The sequence below is a fragment of the Leptidea sinapis genome, chromosome 24 (assembly GCF_905404315.1).
Source record: "Leptidea sinapis chromosome 24, ilLepSina1.1, whole genome shotgun sequence".
NCBI classification, from domain to species: domain Eukaryota; kingdom Metazoa; phylum Arthropoda; class Insecta; order Lepidoptera; family Pieridae; genus Leptidea; species Leptidea sinapis.
The window spans coordinates 12,444,227-12,459,633 of NC_066288.1; the positions used below are offsets into that span (position 1 = coordinate 12,444,227).

At 36.5% G+C, this 15,407-nt stretch overlaps 1 protein-coding gene across 1 annotated transcript; it reads left to right on the plus strand.

Moving 5' to 3' along the window:
- The first annotated feature begins 845 nt into the window (after positions 1-845).
- On the plus strand, positions 846-15,044 carry LOC126971872 (seroin-like). The gene is made up of 7 exons (XM_050818392.1): positions 846-994; positions 8,456-8,542; positions 9,307-9,337; positions 9,602-9,620; positions 10,742-11,009; positions 13,769-13,796; positions 14,695-15,044. The coding sequence occupies exons 2-7, from the start codon at positions 8,488-8,490 to the stop codon at positions 14,717-14,719; spliced, it is 426 nt and encodes a 141-aa protein (XP_050674349.1). The 5' UTR covers positions 846-994; positions 8,456-8,487; the 3' UTR covers positions 14,720-15,044.
- The last annotated feature ends 363 nt before the right edge of the window (positions 15,045-15,407 follow it).

The following is a 15,407-nucleotide window of genomic DNA, read 5'->3' on the forward strand; positions in this document are numbered from 1 at the left end:
TTTTCGAAGTTTTCAGCTGTCACAGTCTAATTAGCGGTATAAATGATCTCAGATACTAGCGTACAGGTCTGAAATACCAAATATGCGTGACGAATTTTGGCTTGTAAATGTGGGCGTAATTCAATTCATTGAATTACGCCCACATTGACAACACTGACCTCTACTATATACCACTGGACTGGCGGCTGTCAAAGTGCTTTTGTGCCTGTTTGATATTCGCCATTTTGGCGCTGTTGGCCATGTAGCGAGAGTCTGTGGTACTAAAACTAGTGATGACCTCAGCAAACATCGATAGATGGTGAGAACACTCACACAAAAACACGTTTTTAATAAAAAATGTGTGAAGTTGATTCTTGAAGTACAAATAACACGGAATACGAACGAAATTAATTCGAAATCCAAAAATACTTCATAGTATTATACATTACTTCGCAGCCATTTGTATTATGTGTCAAAATTAGTTCTCTGGACGCTCGCGGGTGGCGCTTCAAATAGGCACAAAAAAATTGCTGTCAAACATATGGAACAGCCTGTCCAGTGGTATTTATACCGGTCAGTGACTGAGGAGCTAATGGCAAGCGTGGCTGACTGTTATCACTTGTCAATCAAAATCGGTTACAGTAACAAAAGATTCGCTTTTCTTTTCTATCTTGCTGTATCTTCTTTAGAGTCTATACAATAGTATATTGTCAGTAGGTCATAGCCTAAACCTAACATTCGCACTAAATTTGTTTATTCCGATAACCTTTGCAGAGGTTAAAAGGAAAAAATACGTCCGAATGATAACTAAAATAATATGACACATTTTCCTGTTCTTTTTCATATTATATTATTTATTTCTATTATCATTATGAGTTCTACCATTGATGCAATATATCGTTGTATTTATTAAATTTTATTTGATCACGTTTCAAACATTAATATTCACTCAGTGGTGTTGTGTTCAAACTGTTGCACGTAGTTTCTTGAGCGGATTCTGTTTTGTTTTATCCTGGTGAGTTTTTAATACGTTTTTCCTTATGATTTGTCTTGGCTCAAGGCGTACGTAAGGATAGAATATAGATTCATGGTTATGTTATCCATGTTATAAAATTTGCGATGATTCTGTGCCGTTCTCATGTTTGCTTTCGATTTAGGAAAATCTCGGTTTAAATATTTGCTACTGAAACAAGAGTAATGTTTTTGCGACGTAGATAGAACTGCTTCAATTTATTCTTGAAGTCTTTGAAGGTATTGACTTTTTTTACTAATTATAAAACATATAAAATACTAGCTGCCCCGACAAACGTTGTTCTGTAGATACTAAAACAAATACTGTTTTATAGAAATTTATCAATTATATTTCAAAACATCCAGAATTATTTCGTAAAAAATGCTCCCTGTTGTTATAATGAAATTGTTTCACAGCGAAACTGTCAAATCGTGCGTCACTAAATTCTCTCATAGAAAATATGTACATACAAAACAAATATTGAAAAATGAAAATAATTATGGGTCCCAAATCGAAATAAAAACTATCCTATCTCTCAAGTTGGACCAAACTGTACTCCATGAAGTAATCCCCATTAAAATCCCTTCATTTTTAGGAGTCCATCGCGGACAAACAACGTGTCACGTAATTTATATGATAAGCCTAAGATAAATTTTTTGGTAAATTAATTTATTTTATATTTTTATTTGGGGAGCTTACAGAAACATTTACAAATCAGTCATGGCATCAAACATGAATAACTCATTCAACCCCTTGGTTGGTGGTTGTTTAAAAGGAAACAGTTGTAGTGGCTTTTTTTTCATAATTTTTTTTTCGACTCTTCCTTCCTTGGTTTTTAACCCTAGATCAATATTATTTTAAAAAATGTTTTTCTTTTTTGACATTAAAATTCTTCATCATCATCAGTCGGAAGATGTCCACTGCTGGACATAGACCTTCCCCAATGATATCAACGACGACCGGTCCTGCGCTGCACTTATCCAACGTATTCCGGCGATCTTGACCATATCGTCGGTCCAATGGTAGGGGGCTTACCAACACTGCGTCTTCCGGTACGTGGTAGCCATTCGAGAACTTATCTGCCCCACCGGCTTTCTGTCTGTCGAAATATTTCATTATTAAATACAATAAACTCAATAATTTTTTGAAGTATATTTAAATATTCAGTAAAATACGTCATTTATTCACAATTTTCGGTATTGTTCTGTTGTTACTTTTAGTAAGTTTTGCTCGTAACAATATTTCAGGAGTTATAAAAAATTTGTTCGTCACGGTGATGTGAACAAATATCACAAGTAGGTTATTATTAAAAAATAAACAACTATTATTTTTTTCAGTATTATAGATTGATGTAAAGATTTGTGTTGTGATGCTGATAATAATAATTATTGCTATAAAATGATGAAAAATCAACCAAAGAATTTGGGGTTAAGTAAATAAAGTATTTATTTTTCTGTCAGTACTATTATAGCGACACAGAACAACAGAAACTACAGAAATGTTAACAACAAAAGCATAACAATGAAAATTTCAAAGCCAAAGCAGTGATCGAACGAAAATATCACGACATGTAATTAGCGGTAATGAAACTGCAAACCGCCCATTTGCCCAGTAATTTCACTAGCTACGGTGCATTTCAAACGGAATCACAATAATGTTTACACATTACTGCTTCATGGCAGAAATAGGCACCGTTGTGGTATCCATAATCTAGCCGGCATCCTATGCAATCCTATGCCTCCCACTGATAAAATCAGTTGAAAAATGTATGTATTCGAAATAATATTCTACAAGACACTGTTATATTCTTAGAGGTACTTTAACTATTAATTAAATAGCTACTTTGTTACAAAAAATAAACATCGCACATTCTGGGTGAGCCGAAAAGAACCTGTAAGAAAAAAGGAGGTTTTTTTTTAGAAATACGAATACTTACTTTATTACACTCTTTACACTCAGTGCATGTAACTGACTAACATTTAGAATTTAATATTACAAAATATACTTTTTTGTTTTTTTTTTTTTTGAATTAAAAAAAAAACAGTTTTGCAGAGAAGATTATAAAAGATGAGCAGCTTATTTCATTCAAAATAATATGTAGTAGGTACTTACCTTTTGAATTTTTTTCAACCTCTGATAAACTCAATTTAAGTTATTATCTAAATATAATCAAATCAAAGTAAAATCATTTTATTCATGCAGGCGACGGAAATGACCCTTATGAATGTGAAAAACAATGTTTTTTCTTATTGAATCTACCGCTACTTCGTACAGGGTTAAGCTAATGAGAAGAAGTAGCAAGAAACTCATTGCCACTCTTCTCAATAAAGAGTTACATTTTCATCGTTTTACAAATCATTTCAATTACAATATAATATGTAAGTGATGCAACAAAACATACTCAAACGTCAATTAGTCAATGCCTTACAGGAGCAAGTTAAAAAAGTAAGTGTAAATTAATACAGAACAAAAGTTATTGAGTACAGTAGCTGCATCATCTACACACACCGTAAAAAAATAAAGGTATTTTAAGGTACAAGCATTTTATGAGCGATTATAAAAAAAAATATGTAATAACTTTTAAGAATCTGAAGTTAATATACAACATGACGTGTGCTATGTACTATAGTAATACTTTTCTCATGAGGATGTTAAGTAAATTGTAATAATATTGACCTGACTGTTGAATCACTCACACAAATCCGGTTCAAGTTATATTAGTAACCTTTTTAAATGTCGTCTGTGCATCGGGAACTTGTTTGAGCGATGCAGCAAGGACAAGGTAGCCCCTGGTCGTGTGGGGTTTTATTTGTGATTCATCATGAAGAATGCATTGATACATACAAAGTCATCTCAAAATGTCGTTTCTTGAAAGCAATTTGAATCCATGTTTCAAGCAGTATTTGACGCGGAGAGTTCCTTAGGGTTAGAGTTTCACCTGGACAGTATGGTGTCACAACCAGTCACCGGTACCAACTAAATATATATAGCTCGATAGAGAGATAATATTATGTACCTTCTGGGCTGCCTGCTTTAATTCTACAATAACATAATAACTCTATATAACTTGTGCAAACTAAATCTAAATTAACATTACACAATTCCGGTCCCTACCCAATGTCAGTTAAAATTTATAATAAGTTACCAGAACACTTAAAAGCCGAAACCGATATTACAAAATTAATAAGCTCTTTGAAAAAGTTACTTTTGGAAAAAAGTTACTATTCTATTAACGAACACTTAGAGGAAAAAAATATTTGAATGTCTGCCCCTCTGTCGTTCATTGCTATGCATTATTACGAGGTGCATGTGATAATTATTTAGTACTACAATGCTGTTTAGTAACGAAGTCGCATGTAACGAAATCTAATTAAATAAATAAATAAATATCAGTTATTCATTGTTCATAGCATTGTCTACTGAGAGATACTCGATAACATACCCTTCGAAGTCTAACATTTTTTTTATTTGTAGTTCAGTATAGAAACAATTCTAATCATTTGTCTTATCGATAATTTGACATAATTCGCTTCAGTGTAATCATGCCTTTATAAACCTTGGAGTAAACTCTTCTTAAATTCTTAGAATAGCAGCTACATATTATCCAGTTTGAGAATTATTGTACACATTAAGTACACTCGTATTTTTGGTATAATTATTTTTTATTGTACAAAACTTCTTTACGTTTTTTTCATGGAAAAGGAGGACAAACGAGCGTACGGGTCACGTGTTGTTAAGTTATTACCGACGCCCACATTCTCTTGCAACACCAGAGGAATCACAGGAGCGTTGTCGGCCTTTAAGGAAGGTGTGTATGCGCTTTATTTGAAGGTACGAGTACCCATGTCCTATCGTCTCAGAAACACCGCACAATGAAGCTAATACGACAGCTTTCTAGTACGTGGAAAGAAGTTTCTTGAAGACTGCACTGTGGAGGACCGCCAAACATCCAGATGATGGGAATTACGTGTACCCATAATAATATAGTAGCATTAATTTCATCTGGTGTACCCTAATAATAATCGGAATGGTCTGTTCCCCAGCTAAAGGTCACCAAGAGAGGGTCACCAGTTGATGAACGACCGCTTTCGCCATGGACGGTCGACAGGTGATCTTCTGGTATACCTAACACATAGATGGGCGGCGGCTATTGAAAGCAAGGGGGAAGGTTGACAATTAGCCTGGATATAGCAAAGGCCTTTGATCGTGTATGGCACAAGGCGCTCCTCTCAAAACTTCCATCATTTGGGCTTCCCGAGAGCTTGTGCAAGTGGACCTCCAGCTTCCTCACTGGGCGTAGCATACAGGTCGTTGTCGACGGATATTGCTCGAACCCGAAGCCCATGAATGCTGGAGTGCCCCAAGGCTGTGTGCTATCTCCTACGCTGTTTCTTCTGCATATCAATGATATATTGGACACCTCCAACATGCATTGCTATGCAGATGACAGCACTGGTGATGCCGTATACACGGGCCATGCAGGTCTCTCTCGGGAAATCGTCGACCAGTGCCGGGAGAAACTTGTGTCTTCTATCGAGTCCTCTCTCGAGAAGGTCGCGGAATAGGGTAAATTGAACCGTGTCCAATTTAACCCCCAAAAGACTCAAGTTTGCGCGTTTACCACTAAAAAAAACCCCATTTGTCGTATCATCGCTCTTCGAGAACACTTTTCTTAAAGCCGCGCCTAGTATAGGAATACTGGGTTTCGAAATCTCGAGCGATTGCCAATTCCGTGGCCATCTGGAGGGTAAAGCCAATTTGGCTTCGAAGAAACTAGGCGTCATCAATAGAGCACGGCAATACTTCAAGCCGGCCCACATTCTAGCGCTCTACAAAGCGCAGGTCCGGCCACACATGGAGTATTGCTGTCATCTCTGGTCTGGTGCACCCCAGTATCTGCTCGATCCATTTGACCGCGTGCAACGTAGAGCAGCTCGAATTGTCGGGGACTCAGTGCTCTGTGAACGGCTGGATCACTTGGCGTTGCGTAGAGACGTCGCTTCATTGTGTGTCTTCTACCGCATTTATCACGGGGAGTGTTCCGAAGAGCTGTTTTACCTGATTCCTGCCGACGAATTTCACCTTCGCAAGACACGCCACAAGTTAGGATATCATCCCCACCATCTGGATGTGTGGCGGTCCTCCACAGTGCGGTTTCCACGAAGCTTTCTCCCTCGTACTACAAAGCTGTGGAATGAGCTTCCTTGTGCGGTGTTTCCGGGACGATACGACATGGGTACCTTCAAAAAAAGCGCGTACACCTTCCTTAAAGGCCGGCAACGCTCTTGTGATTCCTCTGGTGTTGCAAGAGAATGTGGGCGGCGGTGATCACTTAACACCAGGTGACCCGTACGCTCGTTTGTCCTCCTATTCCATGAAAAAAAAAAAGGTACCCTCACCGCTCCTCCACATTAAAGGTAGGCAAACACCATGTATGTGCAAATGTAATCTCGCATCATCGTTTACAAGGCATAATGAAGCCCCTTATCATATTTTCGAGCAAGATTCTTGCGTGAAAAACGTATAATTTTAACAGGCGCAAACAGCTTATATACTTACAATCCTTGTTGTTGATTCCTAAACTGAATAAATATACCTACCTTTACATAAAAAGTATAAGCTATAAGAATAAGTATTCTAAGTTTCGAACTTAACAAATGCGTCAAGCCAAAAACAAACTTGTTTAACTGTAGAAAAAAGTGGTAGTTCAAAATAGCTCTGCAGTATTAACTATAACCAACAGAAAGCATTGGCCAATTTACAAATAAGACACAAGGGTTTGGTAAAAGGATTCATTGAGTTCATACTGTTGTTCATGAACCCCTTGTTTGCGCATTTTCTGGCTAGCCTTCGCCTTGAGAACTGAGTGCGCTTTTCGTCCCCCGCTAACTAACGTAACAGCTACTCCAACGGAAGCCAATGCAACAGCTTTCCGATATTTATAGTATACATAGATTCTTCATTGTGTGTCTTCTATTCGTATTCAAGGGGAGTGTTCCGAGGAGCTGTTTGACGTGATACCTGCCATCGAATTCCACTTTTGCACTACATGCCACAAATAAGGATATCTGGATGAGTGTCTGTCCTCCACTGTACGATTTTCAAGGAACTTTCTTCCACGTACAACCAAGCTGTGGAATGAACTTCCTTGTGCGGTGTTTCCAGGACGATATGACATGGGCAACTTTAAAAAGGAGGGTACACTTGTACAAACCGCCGGCACGCATCTCTTTTTCATCTGGTGTTGCTAGATAATGTGGGCGGCATTGGTCTTTATATATAAAAAAAGCCCGCTGAGATTCTTGTTCCCGTTCTCAGGTCTGAGGCAGTCTTTTTTGAATGGGTGGTAGTTTTTGACGTTCAATAAGTGATTTTGAATCCTATTTTGAATAAAAATATTTGAATTTGAATCACTTAACATCAGGTGACCAGTTCGCTGGTCTGTCCTATTGTCCTCTCTTCCATAATAAAACTACATCTCCGGTTTCAACCCCCTCGAGTGCTTAAATACAAAGAATCATGGTTTGACGAATTCCTATACAAAATTTCACCTCCTTCTTCAATCTCTTCATGCCTTTAAGTCTACCTTTTGTTGTAAATATTATTACAACATTTTTATATCAATACCCATTGCGTCGACACTCTGGCTCCTTCTCATGTCCAAGTTACGTCAGTTGGTGCTGGGGCTGCTGCTTCGACTGCCGAAGACGGCAAGCGACGCAAATATGTCGGTCTCAGTGAGTCATACGTCTTTGTGCCCTTTGGTGTCGAGACACTTGTCCCGTAGAGCCCAGAGGCGCGGAGAATGTTCAAGATACTATCTTCGCGCCTCAATAAGGCTACTGGAAACCCAAGCGCTGGCAGCAACGGTCAACCGATCAGCCTAACTATCCAACGCGGAAATGCTGCCAGTATTTTAGGTACGCTTCCACGTAATGATAGTTTTAATTTTATGTAGTCATAGTATTGTGAATATAGTTAAAAGATTTGTTTTGTTTAATAATAAATTAAATATTGACTCATTTGCGTCAAATCAATACCCAAGGCCTATTTTTGTTGAAATTTATTCAATATCGGTTTGGTTGTTCATTATGTTGAGGCCTAAAAGCGTAACAGAAAGAAAGATAGAACTAACCCAGATACTTAATTTATGCGTTTTAAAGGAGCTATTCCCTATTCATCCTTAATAAAAATATTCTAGAGCCATAATATGTACAAAACGAATATAGAATGCTAACTCGATAGAAAGGATATTGTTCACCAATCTTCTTGATAAATATTGTTTTCAGAATATTCTAGAACAATACATAGAACGCTAAATGAATCATTAAAAACATTGAAATAAAATCGTTTATCTGTATTGTTTTCATTAAGCATTGTTATCTTCCAAGAAAACTAGTTAGTAATGTGTATTCAGCTGAAGATAAATTTATAAACGGTTTTAAACGTAACATATTTTTTCAGTTGGACTTCAGCGTGTATAGACACAACTAGAGATGACGACGATGGCCGCGTTTTTGCCAATTGGTTTAATACTTGCGTCTGTTCCCGGTGAGTAATAATAATATTAATATATTAAATAAAAATTACAAAAAACAACAATAACTTTCTTCTACACTAAGCTGTTATTAAGTGTGTTATTAAGATTATCAACTTATTTTTAGAGATCTTCTAAGTACAATGAAATGAAAAATATTGAACTACCTACCTAAAAGTCAATCAAATTATAATGACAATATAATGTTGTTACAATTTTTATTATTTTTGGAATTGGTGTCTTGCTCTCGCCTCGTCACATCGAGCATGCTACACAAGCACATCTCACCTGTAACCATATATGTAGGTTACAAACTTATCTTGGCTGACACTGACTCCAAAAATAACAATAACAATATTTCCCATTGGTCGCGCACAAACTTCATTCGCTTAATTTTACCAGTGGAAGGCTCCTTTGCACAGGATGCCGGCTAGATTATGGGTACCACAGATGGCGCCTTTTTCTACCGTAAAGCAGTAATGTGTAAACTTTACTGAGTTTCGGTCTGAAGAGCGCCGTAGCTAGTGAAATTACTGGGCAAACGAGACTTAAAATCTTATGTCTCAAGGTGACGAGCGCAATTGTAGTGCCGCACAGAATTTTTGGGCTTTTCAAGACTCCTGAGCGCCTCTGCATTGTAATGGGCAGGGAGTATCAAGTACCATCAGCTGAAGGTTCTGCTCGACTCGTCCCGTATTTTCATAAAAGTAAAAAAATAAATTACTTAATGCAAATTATATTATTTATAACATTTTCAATATATATTTTGTAATTGCAGGTGCATATTTATATAACTTCAACTATGCAGGGTGAGTGTTATGATATTAATAACATTAATTTTTTCTAATAGGGATTAAGATTCCTTTCTTCTTTATTCTTATAGGTTACATTACATTACATTCTACAAATTGCTCGCAGATTTTTTTTAAATTTATTTTCGAACGTTTCATCACAATGTCTGTAATACCTTTAAACAAAAAGAAGATAAAAAGATAAGATTTATTTTATTAAAACTAAAAAATTTTGTTTACCTTTATACGACAATATTTTTAATACAAAACTTTTCTTTTCAGGGCCCAAGCGGGGTTCGGGGTGAGCAATTCATTTGTCATAAATAATTATTTTAATTAAAAACTATAAAAGGTTTACAACAAATAGAAAAAAAAGGGTTGAATGGCTTATTAGCTCCATATTGCAAGATTAAGTATATTTCTATCTAATATATAAAATTCTCGTGTCATGATGTTAAGCATTGAACTCCTCCGAAACGGCTTGACCGATACTCATGAAATTTTGAGTGCGTATTGGGTAGGTCTGAGAATCGGACAACATCTATTTTTCATCCCCCTAAATGTTAAGGGTGGTCCACACGATTTTTTTTTATTTATTTTTTTAAATTTGTTTGATTATGAGTCAGCATTAAAAAATACATACAAATTCGAATTTTCACTCATCCACGATCAACAGTTACTTTTGTATCGAGATTTTAATATCGGCAATACAACGTTTGCTGGGTCAGCTAGTATTTTATAAAATACCTAAGTCAAAGTTGTTCCAAAAATGTATCAACAGTTTTTCAAGTAAAGTATGAGTGACGTGGTCAAAATAGTTCGAACTAATCCAAAGAACCTTAAAGCTGCAAAAATAGTGTGCAAGGTTTTTACTCTATTTTTTTGCAAGCTCTGTGGAGTTTACTTTCATTTAAGGCGAAGAGTAAGCAGAAAACACGCAAACATGGTGTTTTTAGACAAGTTTTGTGGTGAAAGTATAGCATTTCGAGCTATGAACACTACTAAATCCTGTTACACATATCCTTAAGTCTTATTTGTAGGTTGCTTATGCTTGCTATTGGTTATAGTTAACACTGCTGAGCCTTTTTGAACTACCACTTTTCTTTGAAGTTAAACAAGTTTTTTGGCATGGCGTGACGCATTTTTTTGGTACTTCTCTCAGAAAAGTTATTCTTATAGCTTTTTTTTGTGTAGGTTCATTTATTCAGATTAGTAGTGAAAAACGAGGATTGTAAGCATATAAACTGTTTTCCACCCAAGCATTTTGAAAATATTGGCTTTGTTACATAGATGGCGGGCCGGCAGCCGTGAACTCATATCGCTCAAGGTCGCTAGCATTTAGTGTCGCCTTAACATAATAACTTAGCTAGAGTAATACTTGCTACTAACTTCTCTATACTAATAAAATAATTCTTTTTTTAGCCACAATTTCCCCCATTCCCCCCCTTCCCTACTATTCCGCAGATAGTGATGCCTACAATGCCACAGATCGTAATGCCAGCTTTCCCACAAGTTTCCATAATTTCCCCGGAAGACATCATTAAGAAGAGTATTGGACCTGGAGAGAACTTTCAAGGCATATCAGTGTCTTCGTTAAGTTCATCTATTCTTGGAAAAGATGGAAAGGTTATCAGAAATGGAGGAACCACTGTTTACACACGCAACAACGATGTTGTTAAGAAATACAACTGTAAGTATAGATTTTATTGATGATGCCCGACTCTTATATGTCCTCTGTAAATCGTCGGTGATCCAAAAACTTATTTTTTGAATAATTCACATAAATTTTGAGGTTACGTGATAGAAAGGCCTTAAAGGCCGGCAACGCTCCTGTGATTCCTCTGGTGTTGCAAGAGAGTGTGGGCGGCGGTGATCACTTAACAACAGGTGACCCGTACGCTCGTTTGTCCTCATATTCCATAAAAAAAAAGTGTGAAAAAAAAATTTGTAGATCTTTTTATTACCTACTACTTTGCTTTTTGACTTGAAGTTTTGCGAGAAAGCGAGATAAACCGTTTTTATCCTAAAACACCCCCCTGACCTTCCACTTCCCGACCTCAGATCACCGTAATTAATTTTTCCTTTCATTTTTATTCCTTTCTCTTCTATTTCCAATGGGTTTCAATCTACTATTTTTAATTGGTTTAAAAAATTATCGCCCCTGGTCTAACTAAGTAGATTCGTTGACTCTTACTAAGATAATTCGATCCTCGGCCGCCACGTACCAATGTCTTTTCGGTTTTTTTTACCTACCTGGTTACATTATTTCTGGATCTCACGTCATGACGTCACATCGTCGCCTTGTTACGGTGTGCAAAACAAGCATCACTGGAATATTATTTTTTATAAATAAACAACTGTATTATAGGGTGATGATAACAGGTGTTGTGATGCTGATTATTTTATAATAATGATGAAAAATCAATGCATGAAGATTCATACATTGATTTTTTTTTACTTAACCCAGATGGGTTAAGTAAAAAAAGAGTTTATTTTTCTACTAGTACTATTATCTAGCGACACAGAACAACTGAAACAAAATAACTATTAACAACAAAAGTCATCACGTAACAATTAAAACTTCTAAACAATGCAGTAATAGCATGAAGATATCACGAAATATACCTAACGGTAATGCAACTGCAAACCGTACTGACGCAACAGGACACGCGCGAGGGGTTCAAAGGTGGCACAGGAGGGGCTTAAACTCCAGAGATTTTGTGGCCATATAGTTTGTTGATTCGACGCTTTTAGCGTCAGTGGTTTGACTCCCAGTGACTCCTTTGTACAAGAGATGTGATCAAATAACATCTATCTGTATATTCGTATATCTTCAATTTAAAGCCACGAGCGATGGCTTTGTCTGTTCCATGTAATATACCGGTTTTAAGAAATGTCTGCAGCCTGTTTAAAACCCAGTTTAAATTTGAGAAGAACTTAAAGCATTTGGCGAGATTTGCTAAGATCATCTTTCTTTCTTACCGTGTACTCCTTCCTTAAAAATATTACAGTCAGTCCTAATTATATCATTATCAGCCAAAAGACCTCTGCTGGACAAAGGCCTCCTCCAAAGATCTCCACGACGATCGGTCCTGCGCTGCCCTCATCCAACGTATTCCGGCGATCATGACCTCAGTCACTCCTCAATAGTGTTTAATTATTATAATATTATTGTTTTGTTGTTGTCATTATACTACGCATTAACTTCAGTATCGCCAAAAAAATAGAAAGTTATTAAAGATCCAATAATCGAAGATATTTGATTATTAGTAGTGATGGGCCGAATGTGGTTTGAACCGAATACGAACTTCGGCCGAACATTTGGTAAAAACCAATAATTCGACCGAAGTTCGGTTGATTTTCGCCGCGCTTTCTCTGGTGTGACAGGTGGCATCATGTTTTTACATCGTGGTTAGCTACGCCTCACCCGCACTAGGTCGTTCGGCGCTAATTAGTAAATACGTCATCTTCATGACGCATGTGTAATTGTTTACATATAACTAACAAAAGAAAAACCGACGAATTTAGAACCACCTTCGTTTGTGAAGACGGTTAAAAAGAGCGACTCTATTGTTTTCATTTCTGACCGTGTCCTTTCATCTGTCCCATTCTGACAAGCGGGACTTGTCAATAATATTGTACCATATTTCATGAAAAAATTATGTTTTTTATCAATGTTAAATAAATAAAATAAATAACTTAATATGAAGTATTCTTACTTGTTTAAACAAGGTTTAAGTTGAGAAAGATTAATATTTTCTTGTTGCAAGTGTTAAAGGGTTTATTTTTACTCGCTTTTTATTAGCTTCAGCTGTAAGTATGTTTGTTTGTAGCCAACACATTTGGACGCGATTCTGACCCACTTTAAACGGCCAGAGTTCGTTCAAACTTCATAGATTTGAATACCTTCCTTTGATAAAATTATTCCATTTTATTATTTGCAAAATAAGATTTTTGTTAGTTTATATAATTTTTTCATTTATTGTCGATAAGGCAGGAATTGATGTTTCTTTTAAATTTCAACAAATGCGTGTTTTTTAAAAGTACTTTTATGTTAAACAGATGTGACAGATTTTTGGTTCTATTATTTTCAATAGTGCAGATTATTTTTTTAGTTTTTTCTTTTACCGAATAAGTCGAACTTCAGCCCAATGCCGAAGTTCTGTTCAAGCCCCCAAAGTTCGGTTAAACCGAATGTCGTAAGACAAATTTCGTCATCGCCATCCCTCATTATTAGTTTATATCATGTCTTTAATTAAACCTAATTATAAGTCAAACACACATCTGAAAAATTATATTTTATATATTACGGGAATTAATCAATGACGTTATACTTGATTTTCTTTCATATTTTAATAATATGTGATGTAATTAAACGTAAGATCAACATATATATTTTATAACATGAATTCTATATTTATCAGTAATAACTCTGTACTTCTTTTACAGTTGACGATGGCACGGATATAAACATTATGTAAGTATCTAATATTGTATTTCTATCTATTCGTTAATATACATGATTCGAAAACTTTACGATCTTTTCAAGAATGCTGTTGGGCACGTTTTTGAAGTATAGGTACTTCGTTACGCACATTTGACTTGGAGAGTAAGCTGGTGACTGCTTCACGAGAGCGTTACGAACGAACGCTAACTTAACGCGAACGGTGATTTCTTGACTTGGGGAGTAAGCTGGTGACTGCCTGACGAGAGCGTTACGAACGAATGCTAGTGTTACTTGTACTGTGATTTCTTCACTTGGGTAGTAAGCTGGTGAATTCCTGACGAGAGCGTTACGAACGAACCGAGGTTGCACCTACAACCTGATCTCCCGAAGTTGCACCTATAGCAGGCCTGTCTCACTCCCTGTTCTGAGTATCCGTGGTTGTACCTCCAACCAGCACCTCCAAGGTTGGCGCGTGTTTCCGCCTGCTCCGTTGGGGGCCTGCAGCCATCGGCCGTAAGCCAGGGCAGTACTCGTCCACTACAAAGATTGGGAAGTGAATTATTAGACCGACTCCTTTTACCCACGGCCTTGACCTTTCATCACGAATAAATTCTGTGATGACGTATTTCTTCTTTTATTTCACACTGGCATGGACGGATAATGACTACGTCACACTTTTCCGAACTTATGAAGTTTCTTTGGCAGTTTGTCGTCTTACCTGTTGTGGTGCTCTTCAATTGTGAAATTTTTTCATCAGTGAAGTGGATATTTCTGTACTTTTCACCCCACGTATCGGACAGCAAATATCTTTGTCAAGCCACACTCTTTAACTGAAGGGGTTTATTTAGGGCATGCCCTATATCGAATATAATAATATACAGTTATACATACAACACAATTATTAATTCAATTTATTCTATTGTTTCAGATCGACTTCGGTAAGGAAAACATGAAGCATTTTATGCATGAAAATATAACTATTTAAGACTTTACCTCCCTATTAACTTATCAAACCTAAGGAATTAATTTAAAATGAAATAGTTCAAATTATATCATAGAAATAACGTTAATATTTTACAAATAAACAGTTTTTTTCGACTTCTTCACAGCAGTCACAACCTAACTAGACTTATTAATTATCTACGATTGTTGGTTATATTTACACAAAATAAAATTATTTTGAGATATTTTGAAATTACTTTTGCATGTGAATCATAAATAATTGTTTGCCAGCGCTTTTTGCATGTTATTTACTGCTTCAATAAATTACTCGTGTGATTTTTCTTTTTTTTTAGAATTCCTTCCCGCAGTTTTCCGACGTCGTAGTGCCAGAGGTAATAAAAGTATCTTAGCTGATTACTTTTTTTAAATAATTTAACAAAATTAATGACTTTAAAACAGATTTTCGGAACAGGAACTTTCACCCACGTCACCCACTACAAAGCTGTGGAATGAACTTCCTTGTGCGGTGTTTCCGGGACGATACGACATGGGTACCTTCAAAAAAAGCGCGTACACCTTCCTTAAAAGCCGGCAACGCTCGTGTGATCCCTCTGGTGTTGCAAGAGAATATGGGTGGCGGTGATCACTTAACACCAGCCGACGAACGTTTGTTCTCCTTTTCCATAAAAAAAAAAAAAA